The sequence below is a fragment of the Eschscholzia californica genome, unplaced genomic scaffold (genome assembly GCF_041429995.1).
Source record: "Eschscholzia californica isolate CP2 unplaced genomic scaffold, dmEscCali1.0.p SCAF_5, whole genome shotgun sequence".
Classification (NCBI taxonomy): domain Eukaryota; kingdom Viridiplantae; phylum Streptophyta; class Magnoliopsida; order Ranunculales; family Papaveraceae; genus Eschscholzia; species Eschscholzia californica.
The window spans coordinates 14138930-14155337 of NW_028238472.1; the positions used below are offsets into that span (position 1 = coordinate 14138930).

A 16408-nucleotide genomic window follows, 5' to 3' on the forward strand; every position below is an offset into this window, starting at 1 on the left:
AACCATTCTCTGGAATATCGCGAAAGCTAGATGTAAGACTCAATTTCAACATACTAAAATAGTATTTCAGAATACAATTGATACAATTCAAAATTATCCAAAATATCATCTCACGGAGAACCTTGCCAAAACACATTTGGTTTCTAAATCATTAGATCAATGGAAACCACCTCCTCATGATCATTACAAAATTTATCTAGACGTCTCATTTCTAACTTATACCAAACCTATAGGTATTGGAATTGTGCTTGGCAAAACATTATAAGTAAACTCAATTACCGGCGGATTACATTCAGAAAACCCATGTGTCTTGAGACAAATGTAATATAGAATTAACACATCTAATAACAATCTTCCGTCAAACACAATTATTATTATTTTTTTTGGTCACTTATCCCACACGCATAAATGGACCATCTCCATTTACTTCCTGTGGAAGAAAGAGTATTTTTAAGCCTAGAAGGGGAGCAAAGTTTTTTGCAACACGAAAACGAAAATTATGAAGGAACTGAAAATTATATTTTAAGGATGACTTTTCTACAAAATTAGAAAAATGTATAGTATGTACCCATCCATCCCCACCACACAAGGATGGCACTGTAATACAAAAAAAGGGTGGATTAAATCAAAGAATCACCTCAAAGATACATTCAACAGTTAGGAAATACTCATTATCTCTTTCTAATCTCTCTTTCTCTATCTAAATTACACCCCAAGTTGGGAGGAAGATCCATGATGTTTGATGATCGGCAGCGCTGCTCCGTTCGTCATAGACAATAAATGATAAATCCCAACTGACCCATCCCAAGAACAGCTATCAAGCCATGAACAACCTAGCACTCCTTTGCTTCTCCAAGTATATGTAAAAATCTACATGTAAGGGTAAATCATAATAATATAAAACAAACCTTTTCGAACAATTTATTGGAGCAGCTTCGATCTTTTAACCCGGTATCTCTCTCTTTCAGAGATGCCCATTTCATTATGTACAGATATCAATTGGTTGCAGAAACCTCGGCAGCTCTTTGTCTCATCATTTCCATAACTGCAGCTCTCCGCCGTGAATCAGACTGCTGTTGCAACCTCTTCAAATGATCTTTCAAATCCCTGTGCACAATAGAATAGCATGTCAATGCAGAATAAGCCAACATGAGAAAAATGTTAAAACTTGGGGTTGTCAGCGAGATCCCAATTCGAGTATCTTGCTACCCAGAGCCCGAATCAAACCCTATTAGAAGTCACAGTTCGGGTTTCTATCGGTTCCAGTACTTCTATAATATAAGGATCCAGAACCAAAACCTACAAAATACTCAAGCATCCATGGGCATCGAGTACAAATTGGTTATCTTCAAGGCTTGTTATTTAATAACTTTTCATACATATAAACTTGTAGCATCCACATTACAGAAAGACAATATTTTGACTAAAGTAACTGTGGGGAACTGTAAGGGAAAACCAGATATTATTCTGTTACGACTGCCTCTTTCTAAACGAGGGAAAAAACGAAACCTCTTTAGTTAATAAACCTGGATGGCATCCAGAAATAAATGCTGAATTTCATAAGAGAGTAGCTACGAACCTGCAACGAGGTACATGGCATGCTGATTCTTTGCAAGCCCGGGCATGAAGTTGAAGGAGATACCACATTTTTTTACAGAGAGGACAACCTCCAGAAGCACGAGTTTTGCATTGTATACCATGGCGAAATAACCCCTTGACTTTACGGCAGTTCGGGTACTGACACTGCGGGTATCGACATTGAGAAGCATGGACGAGAAGGTCGAGCATTTTCCGAAGCTGCAGAGCCAGATAATCATATCATGAGAGAAATTAGAGAATGACCTCGAACTGTTCTGTGATGGTTAAAACAAAAAAGTATTCATATTACCTAATACATATACCATATTTACTTACACATTACACACAATCATAAAAGCACTCCAACTCATCTCATATTTCATCACTGATGGCACAACGACCATCAGAATAACATGTATCTTTGTCCTAAAACTTGAAACAATTTTCACATCAAAAATCATCTTCACTGTACACCCAAGTATTATTGATGCATTTGAAGTCACCTGAAATTCATTTTGCTATATAATCGGTACACAAACAATTCAGATGAACACCATTTTGTCCTATTTCAGCATTATGTTTTCCTACAACAGCAGATTTGTTTCCTACCCTACAATCCCTTCAGCCTTCTCAATAAAATCTGCCTTCTCAAAATAGATGTTGATTCGACAACTTAAGGCAATATTATCCTTTACAGCCAAAAAATGGTTTCCACAGGGTCTTTGCTTTTTTTTCTTCTGATATTGTTTCCAGGTTTCCAGCAATGATTTAAAATACGTTTTTGCGCCTCAAGGCGGTTTGCTTTCACAAGGCGAGGCGTGTGCCTCGATGCATAAAAGGCGTAACTTTTTTTTGCAAGGAAAATGATATCAATTATGTAAAAACATAACATTCTACTTTACTAACATAATATAAAGTTGCAAGTATTTAATAAACAAAAATGCTAATATTTTTGTGTTGCCGATCAACTCAAATATAATAGGTTACTTTAGATTAGCACATTCTGTTTTCGAGTTTAAATATGTACGCCTCGAGGTGGAGGGATCAGGTAACCGCCTCGCCTCGAGGTGTACTCCTTGAAAGTTTTAAAAACATTAGTTTCCATATGGTCATAATGTCATATTGCTAATATATTGTCACCTGGATCGCATGGATATGTCCCTATACGGATATCAAAGATGTAACATGGTTACTTCTTGTCAGTATCTTTCTTTTTTGTTATACAGATCATAAAATATTAGGGTACTCGTGTCAGATACTCGGATTTCATTTTCAAAACAAGCAACGAGCAAGAGTCAAACAAAAACATCATTACATAAAAGCACATCAATAAAACCTAAAGAGCATATTTGCGACCACAATTTAAAACGGGGGAAATGTACCTGAGAAACTCGTTTTTGTCGGGCTTCAGTGTTCTGAGCATCACGCTCAGCAATGGATGGGTAATTTGTCAGCTTATGCGGATGATCAATACCCCCGTCCTTCTGGTAACAAGCATTGCATACATCATAGTCGGGGCAAACTTCACATCGCCACCCTTGACCCGCTTCAATATCTTGATGGCAACTGTTACAAGTAGTGACAAAGGCAGGTGCTGTTGGATTATGGAGATGATATAGAACCATCATCGAAGAATGCTTCGCTCGCCTTAGAGTATCATACTGATAATGATTCCCTTGACAAAGACTCAAAAATGCCTGTCTGGTGTCAAAGAATTCACTTTCTAGAATTTCATCCTTATCCTTTGTATCTGCTTCTACACCCTTGACTTCAACCTGCTTAGATATTTATCTCATTAAAGATTTTTCATGACAGCTAGATTACAACTTGGTCACTGTCACGTCAAGGACCAAAGTACGGTTTCTATTTCTGAAGTTGGAAATGTGGAATCTGAATTTTAGTTGATTTTGAATATTAACGAGTGTTTGTATTCTTTTGTCTATCTAATTGAAATACATAATAAAACAAGTTTTCCATCTCGAAGTAATACAGATATGTATCAACTCTTGTACGATACGAATTACAATAGATTTATCAATCATTTTCATTTTTTTTTTCTTTGAAGCTTTTAGTCATTTTCATATTCAGATTTAAAAAGAGAAAAGAACACAAAAACACCGCCTAACTGTGCAGTAACAAGTGGGTTTGGCAGAATTAGAAGAGAACTTACTGGTCTAAAAGAATGTTTATCCCTACTATTCATAGGGTGTTTGGCCCTGTCCTCAACTTTTTGCTCTGCTTCATAGCACCTGCAGCGAAGTTTAAGGAGAGCACAAAGAATCAGAAAGGAGAAAAAACATAAACTTTTATCGAAAACTCGATGTTGACTTCCACAACTTCTCTCGAAAAACCACCTTGTACAATTTGAAGTGGTAGAGGCAAATAACATCATGTCAAACAATCAAGGCTCCACCAAGGTAGTGTCTTGGCTCTAAAAGACTATTTAACATTATCAGTTTATCACCCATCATTCTTAAGACCACCCAGTGGTCAGCACTATAAACCTTAGTATGGTTTTTTATTATGTATCATGCCATGTTATCCTAAATTACACAAGAGCAACTACACGGGCACGGACATAGCTGAGTCGAGATCGAGACCCAAGCCCAGTTGCATAGGTGGTAAGAATAGATTAAAGTTAACAAAGGTGTGAGTGGACGGCAGCAAAAAGAACATATTACATAACGTACAAGGAACACCCTGCTACTAAATTGCACTCCATGAGTAAAACTAGATGGTATGTTTTAGCTCTTAAAGAAAGCTTACTTGTCACAAAGTTGGAAATTTTTGCATTGGTTGCAAGCCCAGCGGTTTCCAGATACCATTAGATTACAACAGTGATTGCAAGCATACTGCAAGTGAACCATGATAAAATCTTCCTTCATAGGGGAAATGGTCTCGCCAAGCTACACAAATCATAGAGACAGTATAGTCAGAAAGAAAAATAAAATCCCAAATAATTTTAAGCTGAAATAAGGATAATAATGAGCGAACAACCGAGCCAAAATGGAAATAAAAATTACTTTCTGCATTAATAGAACATCTTTTGATGCGTTTGCAGAAAGATTAGCTTGACCAGCAGCTTTTAAAGCCCTCTTTGTTATTGTCATTTTTGTTTTCCCTTTCTTTTGTTGCTTTCTACCATCTTCTTCTTGTCGAAGTTGATTGATCATATCCTCCGCAGCACCAGGCCAGTAGTCACCATCAAAATATGGTAGGCGAGCTGCTGTCACCTTAGCTTTACATTCACCAATGGATGTAAAGAAATGGTCATATAAATTAGTAAGTTCAGCCACGATACCCTCCTTAGAAGCCTTCCGTAACATAGATAAATACCTGAAAGAAGAGGAGTTATTACATCCCAAAGAGGTATTTGTGGAGAAGAAGCACTAAATTTTTAGCAGTCCCGGAAAAAAAGTAAAGTTTATTAAGCTCACCACTCCCTGAGCTTATCAGATTTCGGTGTTTTCTGAATTTCGGGGTGGCAATATAATATATAGTCTTCACCCTTCAATGGAGGGCAAGCCCATATGTAGCAGCTCGTGAATCCCCGTAACTTGCAATATTCGAGGTATCCAATCTGGAACAAGTGCCCCATGTTCAAAATTGTCAATGTTATCACTATATCCCAAGTCTTTATTCCAGAAGAAGTTAAGAATCAAGTATCAACCCTAAATATAGTGATCAAATAGAATACCGAAGAAAAATTAAAAATCAACAGCAGAAAAAAATAACTTTTAAGTACCAGAATTTCATGATAAACGAACGTACGGAGAGCTTCTCCAGTAACTGTTCGAATCTCAGGCCTGAAGTATTTGACAGAATCCAGATATGAAAGATACACGCGGCGCTGGTTTGGGTATTGACACTCTGAACCAAATTCTTGAACGTACATACCAAAAAGGCACACTTCCACCCCTTCAATCTTCTGAAACAACAGAATAACCTGGACAAAACATTTTTTTTAATTCATCATGTGCAGACCACAGTTCTATTTCTTTCTTTTTTCCAAACCGTAGTCATTCTATCTCCGAATTGCAAATTACCAACAACATATAGATTATGTGACTCCTATAAACATCAAACTGTTTTTTAAACGCAACAAACGAGAAACAAACTTATACACTAATTCATATTTCAAACAATAAGTCATGCAAACCTTGGATTTGTACGGGAACTCTGACGGGTAATTATCTTCTTGGAAAATTTCTAGAAACCGTTGCTTTACTTCCAATTTTTTATCAACGGATGACACAACTCGCACAACAAGTGCTTCTGCTCCTGGGATCTGAAAAACTAACAGCAGTTAGTTTACACATAACACAAATATAATATAAGAGAATTACTCTCCTACAGAACAAAAGTATTAATCAAAGCTTCATGAATTAAATATACATCCTAAAAATAGGATATGAGTTACTTGCACTAATCAGTGTCTCCAGACTATAAAAAAAGCATTTTGAGAGAACAAATTAAATTCGTACAATATTATGTCATCTCATTTCATTCGTAAAGAAAATATCTGTTGTCACTTCTAGATTCTACATACAGTAGAAATCGTATGCTACGGAAAAATTGGAAAATTATCAAACGTAATAGTTCTGCAAGTTTTCTAAGAGCAAGGAACTTTCTGAATTATTTTTTCAGGTTCAGTATTAGAACAGTAGGATCATTGCAATCCCTAGGGAGACCAAATTTTCACCCCCAGGGTTTTTAGGCTTTCTACAAGAAGTGGCACGTCACCTCATCAATGCTCTTTCCTTGAACCCGCGCCCTTTCTTGTTTCTCATGCTTCAAACGCCTGAAAAGACGATGCTCTATGTGATCACTAAGGATTGTTGTTGGCAAATCTTTTGCACCCAGCACTGCACTTTGCGGCAATGGCTTTCTCTCTCCTCTTTCGACCTCTGCTACATAGCAATTTGGACAAGTATATTCAGCTTGCCCACCATCATTCCTTCGCCCATTAAAGAGGGCACATATTTGATGTTGCCAAGCTTCACATTTGTCACATTGAACCCACTGCAAGGAAACACATAATCATGATCAAATTAGTAGTATAGCCAAAAAAGAACAGTCAACATAGAAAAAATGATGTAGGAATACCACTTACCCATTCCTCAGTTTCCTCGTCGTTTCTCTTCTTCTCTAGCCTCATCTTCAGAATGGCATTTCCATCAACCTCGATAGTGTCACCTCGAGCCTCATTATAACAAGGAATGCAAAAATAATGCCTGGTATCACCACTTCCCATGGTATAAAATGTTGCATTGCGCTTTATTCGAGCACCACATGGTGTGCAATAGATAGGAGGAGGTTCAAATGTAAGTTTTTCCACCGCACACAATTGACATGAGTTCTCAGTCATTGAGTGCTCCAGTGCTTGGTTCTTTTCAGCCTTCGCTTTGCTCTGCAAGAAGAAAATTTTGAAGAAAAATATTTTCATCTTTATCTGAATAGTAGTAACGGAGGGAAATAGGCTCATTAACATTTGAGACAGAACAGTCTACGTACTTCAATAAATTGGTATCTTAAAACCCCCGTTCAAATCTCTTTTGTTAACCACGGTGTTTGTGTTGTTAATCGTTTGCAACATACTAATGGGTGTAAACCCCAAAATGTTATATGTTTTGCATCAGTAACTACTAATAGTAGCAACTGAAGACAAATTCGTTTTGGGACTTAAATCCATTAAGTGGTAGTAAGTGTTCTTAACTTCTTACTTCCTATTATCACTTAACGGGATATATAATATTATGATTCCCGGGAAAACTAGAAACTGATCAGAATATATGCATTTTAGGAGTACATGGCCACATGCAGAACTAGAAAACGCATTCGGAACAATTTAGATGTAAGAAACGAGCGTGTCTAACCTGACCAACCCACTGCCTGAGACCCACAATATGCTCTCTTATTTGCTCCGGTGTGAACAGTTCAGTTAGAGAAACACCCTTTACTTTTGACTTACTGGACTTCCCTGCTGTATTTTCAGCAGGTACTGCAGCAGATTCTTGCATGACCTGATCACTCACTTTCTCAGTTTTCAAGCTCTCCTGCTTAGCAAGAGTAGCAGGTTCATTTGCAATGATAGGTTTGGCATCCGACTTCGTTATGCGATTATCTTCATATTCTTCTTTCTTGACATTGGAGAAATCAGGGCTCCTTCTCTCAACATTCCTCACCTCTCTAACCTTTGATACCGCAGCAAGTTGCATTTCGATCTGTTCTTCACTAGGTTGATTCATAGCAGCTACTGATACAGGAGAACGTGCGGCCTTAAGAACCAAAGAGGGAGAAGGAGAAGGATGTTCCATCCTCATGCGCTTCAATGAGGGTTGTACATTTTGTGAAGTTTCAATTGTTGATGGACTAATCTTTGCTGTGGACCTAGCACTACCTCCAACATCAAGAGATCGCCATGATCCATTCGTGGCGCTTGCTGAACCAGTAGTAGATAGAGCACGAGTACTTGCCTTACAGCGTGACTTGATATAATCACGAACTGGAATACACAGGGGACAATCTGGAAGCCTACAAATTTTACAATGCTGCAACAATCCCCGGGTAGTACGGCAACGATGATATTGACATTGGTCAGTATTGCACCCTAACATATGCTTCAACAAGTTCTGCGCCGTAACACAATTAACTTCTGAACACTTTCCTTCTGGAGCTGAACACTTATGAGCATGACACAAGAATAACAGCCACCTCCGTTGGTCGTAATGCTGCTTATCAAGGTTCACATTCCTACGTGCACCTGCTGCAACACTTGATGCTTGAGGCACCATAGTGCTTCTTGAAGCAACACTTTGACTGGTAAATCCTTCTGAAGGTAGGTGAGGTCTCTGAGCTTCATTTTGTTCTGTCATTCGTTGTTGAAACTCCTCTTGGATGTGCTGGTTGTGTGATCTCTGGTCCAGTGTGTGCATCTTTTCTAGCGATTGAGGACCCTGCAGTAGTGATTCTTGCTGTGAACCACCAGTGAAGGAGCTAAAGTTATTTTGAGATTGTGCAGCTTGACTTTGAGTATGCCCCATTTGTTGAATATGCCGAGAATTTTTTGGTGGAAACGATGTCTGAAAGTCCTGGGTGCCCAATGGGTTACTTAACATTTGAGTATTTCTATAGTGATCTTCAGCAGTCGTGCTTTGATGGAATTGGTTCTGTAGCTCAGAAAGTTGGAATTCTACAGGATCCTGTAAGTGCAACACTTCATTATCAGATTCAAGTCCATGCTCAGGTAGCACGTGACTCCCTACATGAGGTGGCAACTGGGACTGCCCTAAAGCATCACTTTTCAACAAAAGCTGCTGGTGATGTTGATTCTGCTGCATTTGTTGGTCCTGGTGTTGAACAAATTGTTGTTGTTGGAGCTGATTATGACTCTGCTGAATGTTGGGAAGTTGTTGTGGAGCATGGGGCGATTGGAAATTCGTCTTTGATGAGTCAATTATTTGCGGGTTCACGTGAGCAGTCGGTTTCACTGCCTGCAAATTAGCATGATTGCTCATCAACAAAGAGTTTCCCTTTGTGTTTGGCTGCATGTTCATGGGATTAATGTTGTGGCTATCCATCGTAGATCCGAGAGATGCCACACTGCCATATAAGTTTCCCGATCCAGACAAATCAGCAGGGTTTATACCATATCCATCACTGGTCAATGGCACCATTTGCTGGGAAAGTGCTGTAAAATAGGAAAAACAGAAAAAGAACTTCAGTTTATGTTGGACTTAGAAAATTTCATACTAAATGACCCTAAAGAAGAGAATGAGACAGTGAAACAAGACAAGCTTACAAGGCATTAGTTGTTGACGTTGTTGACTGAAGGGTTGAAGCAAAGACTTCGGTGAGTTTCCATAGGCCGGTTGGGTAAGATAGCCATCAGATGCTGCAGGACCATTCATCAGTTGCATGTTGTTTCCAATCAAACCTACACCACCATTTAGAGCCCCATTTGAAAATCCATACGAGGAATTCTTCTGCTGCAAGCTAGATCTCATTCCCATGCCCGCTTGACCTACAAGATTTTGCAACATACGACTGTTTTGACCAGAAACGAACTGCTTTGGCTTTGTTGATTGCGATGCCATTTCCGAGTCAGCTCCAGAAAATCCGCCTATATTGTTAGAACGGTCAGCTTTAGTGTAAGACTCTGCATTGCTGAAACCTGGAGTAGGAATCATTTGACTTGTAGTTCTCTGTGCCACCACTGACGCCATTGTTCCACCAGATCCAAACGACAGACCAGCGGGTGATTGTTCGTTGACATTAGATAGGGATCCTGCAGAGTTATGTCTTATTACCCTATAAATAAGATTTAAGCTAAAGAACTTTATGGAATAGTAGTCTTAGAAGTACCATTAGACGAATTGAAGGTACCACCATGTACTGCACCACGAGAACCGGTTGGCAAAAAGTGGCCTGTATTGAACGTACTTGGTTGCAGGGTATTAACACCAGTAGAAGAAATCATGGGATTAGCCGCAGAAGACGCATGTGTCATGCCAGGAGTTGGTATCATTGTGCCGATGGCTGAGGAAGAAGCCTGCTGAGGTAATTGTTGACTTTGATTTGAACCAGGTAAATGTCTGATTACAGTACTCAGACGCTGCTGCAACGTGTTCATATTCATATAGTCCTCCTGTTGTTATGGAAAAATTGATGGGTTAGAAATGTATCAAGCAATGTGAATTTGCATAAAGCAACCAGGGCTGGTGATGTGAAGTTGTGAACAAGATGATCTCCAACAATTTAATCTTATATAATTCTTCTATAAACCAACAAGTTATAATCCACATAAAAGTTATGCGGTGATCTAGATGTTTTGTAGAAGAAGTTTAGAGGCAAGAATCAGGCACAAGAGTAGACCTTTGAAATTGCTGTCCTGTATAGAAGCTCCTCCAAGCGTTTTACAATATCTTTTATCCTAGGGTTCATTTCTGGATTAGCTGGTTGCTGCTGGAGAAGTCGGTAGCTGCAAAATATTGAAGAGCAATACAAAGTAGTCAGTAATCAAATAATTGTTTTTAATTGTAGAATTGATATATTCCGCTATAAACATATAATAATGAATTCAATGATGAAATAGATTCTAGATGGTCTACCATTTGGGGGAAATAGTCAAACCCAACAAGAAAATATGGCAAGTTATTAAGTAGAGTTCTTTTAAGAAAGCAAGGGAAGTTGTTAATTAGATAAATAGATACTACTCAAAACAAGGCATATTGTTCTGGAAGCAATATGATGAAACTCATCAATGTTCTTATATACATTATATGACAACGGCCGCACAAAGATCAAGTGCTTCTAGGATTACTCTAACTCCGAATGGTTTTGAAAATTTGCAAAATAGTCAGAACCAATTTTCTAAAAGATACATTGACTTAGGGGGATAGGGGCATTCTTGGGACCACATGGCCAGTAATAAGCCCTAATATGCAGCAAGTTGTCAAGACACGAGTACAGTAGGGGTAGTTTCTATGAGTAAGTGAGCATTTCTACTGTTATTAACATCTTGTTACTATTTACAATCTAGGTTGGGGTGAACTTGCTAAGCATTAGCATGGGATGTTTCCAAATACAGTTCAGAGTGAATCAGAAATCAGGTAAGAGCCTAATTGCATATCTATAGATTATAGTTGCCAATAGGTAGTAGACTGGGGCCTAAACTAACAAGAACACACTAAACCTGAAAGATGAGTATAATATTAGCAACTTGAAAGCTTACATTCTTTCCCGCATAAGTTGGCGTGTCCTCTCAAACTCAGGATCCATATTCAAGCCACTTCGTGGACCCCCTACAGTTTGCATCTGGGTAGCTAGAGAACCGCCACTATGCTGAGGTACACCAGGCAACTGAGAGCCTGCTTGATTGGGTACTTGAGCTGAAATATGTCCTGACATATGGGTCTGAGCGTGCATCTTTATTCTGTGTGCCAAGTTTTAACAAGGTTGATACTTGCTCCGGCAATTCCACCATTGAGACATCAATAGCCAATACTTATAATGCAAAGACGACTCTTTGCTGACACCCTCATCAATGAATTGTTTGCCCCTCTTAATCAACAGTTAAAGCACAGAGATCCACTGTACTTGAAGAGAAAAAACAACAATATGCAATTAATACGGGTGCATCCAAATTGAAGCAAAATAGCCCTGCGTATAAAAATTCAAAAAACAGCAAGATTCGACAAAATATTCCGAACATATCAAGCTGAGGTTATGAATACTATTACTTTGATATTCAGTATATACATAAGGAGATATATATTTGTTCGCAAATAGTGGACAAACTAATAAATGTTGTATCAAGAAAATAGATTGAATCCAAATTGTGAGAGTAATTATGAGGACAAAAACCCCAGATTGCATGAATATTTGAAAAAATAAAATTAAATAGGGTGTTAGAAGCCTTGCACAAAATTTTAGTACATCGGCTGCATAATTTTATGTTACCTTTAGTAATTAGTATGCGTGCTTTTCCTACAACAATTTTTCATCACTAGAACAAAGTGGTGAGAATCAGAAGTACACAACTGAAAATAGAAAGGTGGCAAGTACACTTTTTAGGAGGATTTACTTACTAACTAGTTTCTTTTACAGGGTGACAGAACACTGATTGAGCATCAAAATTTGAAGATGTTATTGGCTGGTCGTCTATTTAAGACAGCTAATCTAGGACAGATTTTTTGAAAATTTAGGACAGACTTTTTTGAAAATTTAGGACAGTTTAAGCGAATAGATTGAACAGTTGCATCAAAACTAGGTTACTTTAAATTGGGTTTGGGTTTTACCGTTGTAGTGACAACATTGTGGGAAAGAGGAAGGTAGCAACTATGGGGATTAAAGATAAAATATAGGGGTTACACTCCAAAGTATTTCTAGTAAAGTAGAGCTTTAATTAACACATTCCACAATCCGAATATGAAACAATGAGCGAGTAATTGGAAGTATTGTAATGACTATTTACTTGACACAAGCCAGTAACCCTAATGAGCTGTTGAATAACAGATAAGGGCCTTAACGGATTTCATCCATCAAGAGTTCAAGACAATCAATTACCTCAACTAGTTTAAAATAGATGCAAATATTATTATATAGAAAATGCAACAACTAGACAATCCCAAAATGCTCCACCCAGAATCACATTCTATTCGGTGTGTTTGGAAATGAAGAACACAGAAAAACTACTAGGTCGAGCTGGTTAAGGTCAGAGGTACAACTTGAACTAAACATCGAAGTTAACTACCACATTATATCCACTCAAAAGCGAAAAATATAATTGCAATTCCCAGAGAAACTCCTAAATCACAAACAATTAATGACAATAAGAACGAGGGAGAAAAGAGAGGATGATCACTCATTAAAGTTAATCAGGGTTGAATTCTGAAATCTTTCGCAGCGGAAACAAAATTTGCGAATTGAATGCTAACGATATTATACTGATTTACCTTTGCCTCACTCAACAGAGTTAAATGATCTTCTTGCCCCCCGCCCAAGTACTTCACAGTTATTGTAGCAGTTCTAGCTCTGCAAGTGAGAGAAAAGCATCAGTAATTCAATAATCAGTTAAACGGAAAATTAATCATAAACTAATAACCAATGAGATCAAACTCTAAACCGATTAAAACTCAAAAAATAATCCCCTTTTCAGAAGTGTCTAACTAAAACATACTAAAACCCTAAAATAGTAAACCAAACATAAAAGCTTTTACTTAATTAGACAAGACATAAAGAAAAATTCCTAAATTATAAGTAAAAAAAAGTATGAAAACCTAACAACCCTAACACAAACCCTAATTAGCAAAATAGAGCGACAATAACCTGAAAAAAAAATAAGAGAAATTACGGTCTATTGAAGTTAGCATGAATCGATCAGAACTAGTATTGATTATTATTGTTATTATCCAGTAATCAAACCGGAGTACGAAGAAACTGAGTTTTAGAGAGAGAGAGAGAGTACCAAATTGACGAACGAACGAACGAACGAACGAACCAGTCAACCTCAAAACTTCAATTGGGGATTTTGGGGTTCGATAAAAAAAACACTTTTAATCTTAGAGAGAGAAACAAAGATTGAAATTGGAACTCTATCTAGCCCTTCAAATTCTTTTTCACATTTCTTCTTAAAGAAAAAAAGTTGGTCATTTTTAGACTCTTGTCGGACTCCGCCGTTATTATCATACACGTTTTTTTTTACTAATCAAGATAAGTTTTCCACTTTAGTGGTATGGTCATCGACTCATGGTGTATCAATATTTCTTCTTTCTTTTGAGAGAAAAAAGAGAAAAAAAAAAGAAAGTAGAATTTGGAACTTGAGAGAGAGAGAGAGAGAGGTAAAGACTCAATGTTAATATGTGAGTGGAGTTGGAGGGGTTCCATTTAGAAGTATCATTGGTTTTATGTCAACTCCAATGTTGAGTTGCTATAGTACAAGATTTTTATTGTTGTATTAAGTTTTGGTATAATAATAATGAACGTTCGATATATTTTGTTCATTGATGAAGTTATGATTGCTTCAATCTTCAACAAAAAAAAAAGTTATGATTGCTTCAACATATCTATTTTCGGTATTACTTTATTGAACGAACCAACACATTAAGTACGGTGAAATTAAGACACAATATCTTATGTGGAATACTAAATCTTATGTAATCGCAGGATTTATTAGCATGAATGTTGATGTCATCTTAAGATCATTATTGCTTGCTTTTACGTTGAATTTGTTATCTACGTGCTCTCACGCCTCAGCTATTTAATGTATCAATGTCGTGTGATTATTATTTCTACAAATAACTTGTACTTACAGCATAGAGATCATGTTAATGGCAATACAATATTATTTTTGTTTTTGTTTTTTTCTTATAAGAAATCCCGTTTCCATCTTCGTGGTTGATTTATTAACTTTAGAGTTGACAAAATAATTCTGTACTTTTCAGTCAACTATGTAATCGACAAATCAGATAAATATTTGACAACATTGCTGAACTTTAAATATCGAGAAGGATATTTTAGGCGAAACACCACATCCACCACTACCATAAACCATCTCACAATATCCATAAATGAAGCTTCAAAATCTATTATACAAAAACACAAAGTTTTGTGCTGACTTTGACAAACCGAAAGAAAAAATCCTACCATTTGCTCCCTTTTATATAAAATCTTGACCGTTCGTTCCCTTTGATATAAAATTTTGACTTTTTTTATCTCTCACCTACCTAAAAAAAATTAGTTTACCCACTCAATGAAACATTATACCAAAACAATGAATCTGGACCGTCTAATTTGATTTGTCCTGCTTTATTTACCGTAACGAGGCAATCATACTCCTGACATTATCATCTCCACGATGATATTAACTACCGTTAAGAAGAAATCTATTTTTAACATATGGATTTTAGAAGAAATCTTCCACAATATCCACTTCCATTGTCAAATCTATGCATCCATCTGACAAGGAAAATCTTTAACATGCTTTATCAACTCCATGGTGATATCTATGAGATTTGTCTCACCAAATCTTTCAAAAGAAAACAGATTCTCCAATAGATGGGATAAATTTTGCCATTATCATCTCCGCGGTGAAATTCGACCATTAAGAGGAAATCTGTGTTCTAAAAGGTGGGATTAATGAGAAATCTTTTGCCATAACTACTTCATTTCCTCAAATCTTCACATAGTATCGACTTCTTCATCAAAATCGATTAGAAGATGGGGGTTACAATCTTCCTCGAACTTCTCCTTCAAACTCTGGGCAATGGAGTTACGAATTGGTCGACCTCTCTACAAATTCTTCGTCATTTTAATCGACTAAGTTGCTCTCAGGAAAGCTAAACAATCGATTTTGATTTCCTTTTCCAATTTTTGCCTCAAGTTTCACTACTTTCTCATGGTTGATTGTTCATTTTCAATCGCCTAGAGCTTATAGCTTTTGACTATTATTCAGATGTTTGATTGTTCATATTCAATCTCTTGATCTTGTAGTCTCTCTAACTTTTATATATTAACTAATAATGATTATATCTCATTTATTCCAACGACTCATACTAAAGAAAATAACAAGTTTGTTTAAGTAATTTCAGATCATATTTTCATGTTTATATTAATTTTCTCCCATCTCTTTCGAGAACTTGGGTGATTGTAATTCGTATTTGTCTTATATAGGTTTGTTTATCAACGTCGTTGTTTAACTTCTTTCACAAAAACAAGTGTAGTTCCTTGTGTATGTTTTGCTTCAAAATATCCAAGAGAAAAAAATATACAACTTAAATTCATTAGAGATAAAAAAAAATTCTAAGTTAGTTCATTTTGAATTTTCGCTAAATGCATAAAAAAGTTATGCTTTACATTATCTATAAAGGTCTTGTTTCAGACAACGCTCCATATTCTCAGCTACCCCACAATCACAACCACCTCACCAAAACTCAATCAACACCACCACTACTTAACACCACCACCAACTCAACATCCTTCGTCATTGCGACAACTCCACCACTAATAACCACTACTTATCACCACCACCACCTCATATCCATTACTCAATCACCACATAACTGCCACCATTGTACCACTATCACCACACCTCCATTAATATTATTCCACCGCCACAACTCAACCACTGACACTAGATCTATTCCATCGGCCCTATCGTAAACATAAATTCATTTCTAATCAACACCATTACTGTCAGGGTCGTGACTAACAATTTAGGGGTTCGGTGCTAAATTTGAATCAGGGCTCAGTTGTATAGATGTGAGGTCAAAAAACATTATACGGGAAGATATAAACAAAAATTTAAAATAATTTACCTGTAAGAAATTAT

General features: G+C 37.0%; 1 protein-coding gene across 4 annotated transcripts; it reads right to left on the reverse strand.

Annotated features, from left to right (window-relative positions):
- Positions 1–500: 500 nt before the first annotated feature.
- Positions 501–13956, reverse strand: LOC147537286 (histone acetyltransferase HAC1-like). 4 transcript variants are annotated; one of them, XM_086641829.1, is made up of 18 exons: positions 13547–13956; positions 13035–13113; positions 11312–11670; positions 10453–10558; positions 9943–10225; positions 9380–9865; positions 7455–9268; positions 6692–6988; positions 6322–6600; positions 5738–5866; positions 5324–5524; positions 5016–5158; positions 4602–4914; positions 4345–4484; positions 3749–3827; positions 2961–3353; positions 1580–1797; positions 501–1107 (listed from the first exon to the last, which is right to left on the reverse strand). In XM_086641829.1, the coding sequence occupies exons 3-18, from the start codon at positions 11503–11505 to the stop codon at positions 996–998; spliced, it is 5187 nt and encodes a 1728-aa protein (XP_086497955.1). In that variant the 5' UTR covers positions 11506–11670; positions 13035–13113; positions 13547–13956; the 3' UTR covers positions 501–995. The 4 variants fall into 4 exon arrangements, with proteins under 4 accessions (XP_086497955.1, XP_086497957.1, XP_086497958.1 ...); XM_086641831.1 differs by having other exon boundaries at positions 11312–11675; positions 13547–13938; XM_086641832.1 differs by having other exon boundaries at positions 13433–13675.
- Positions 13957–16408: the final 2452 nt, after the last annotated feature.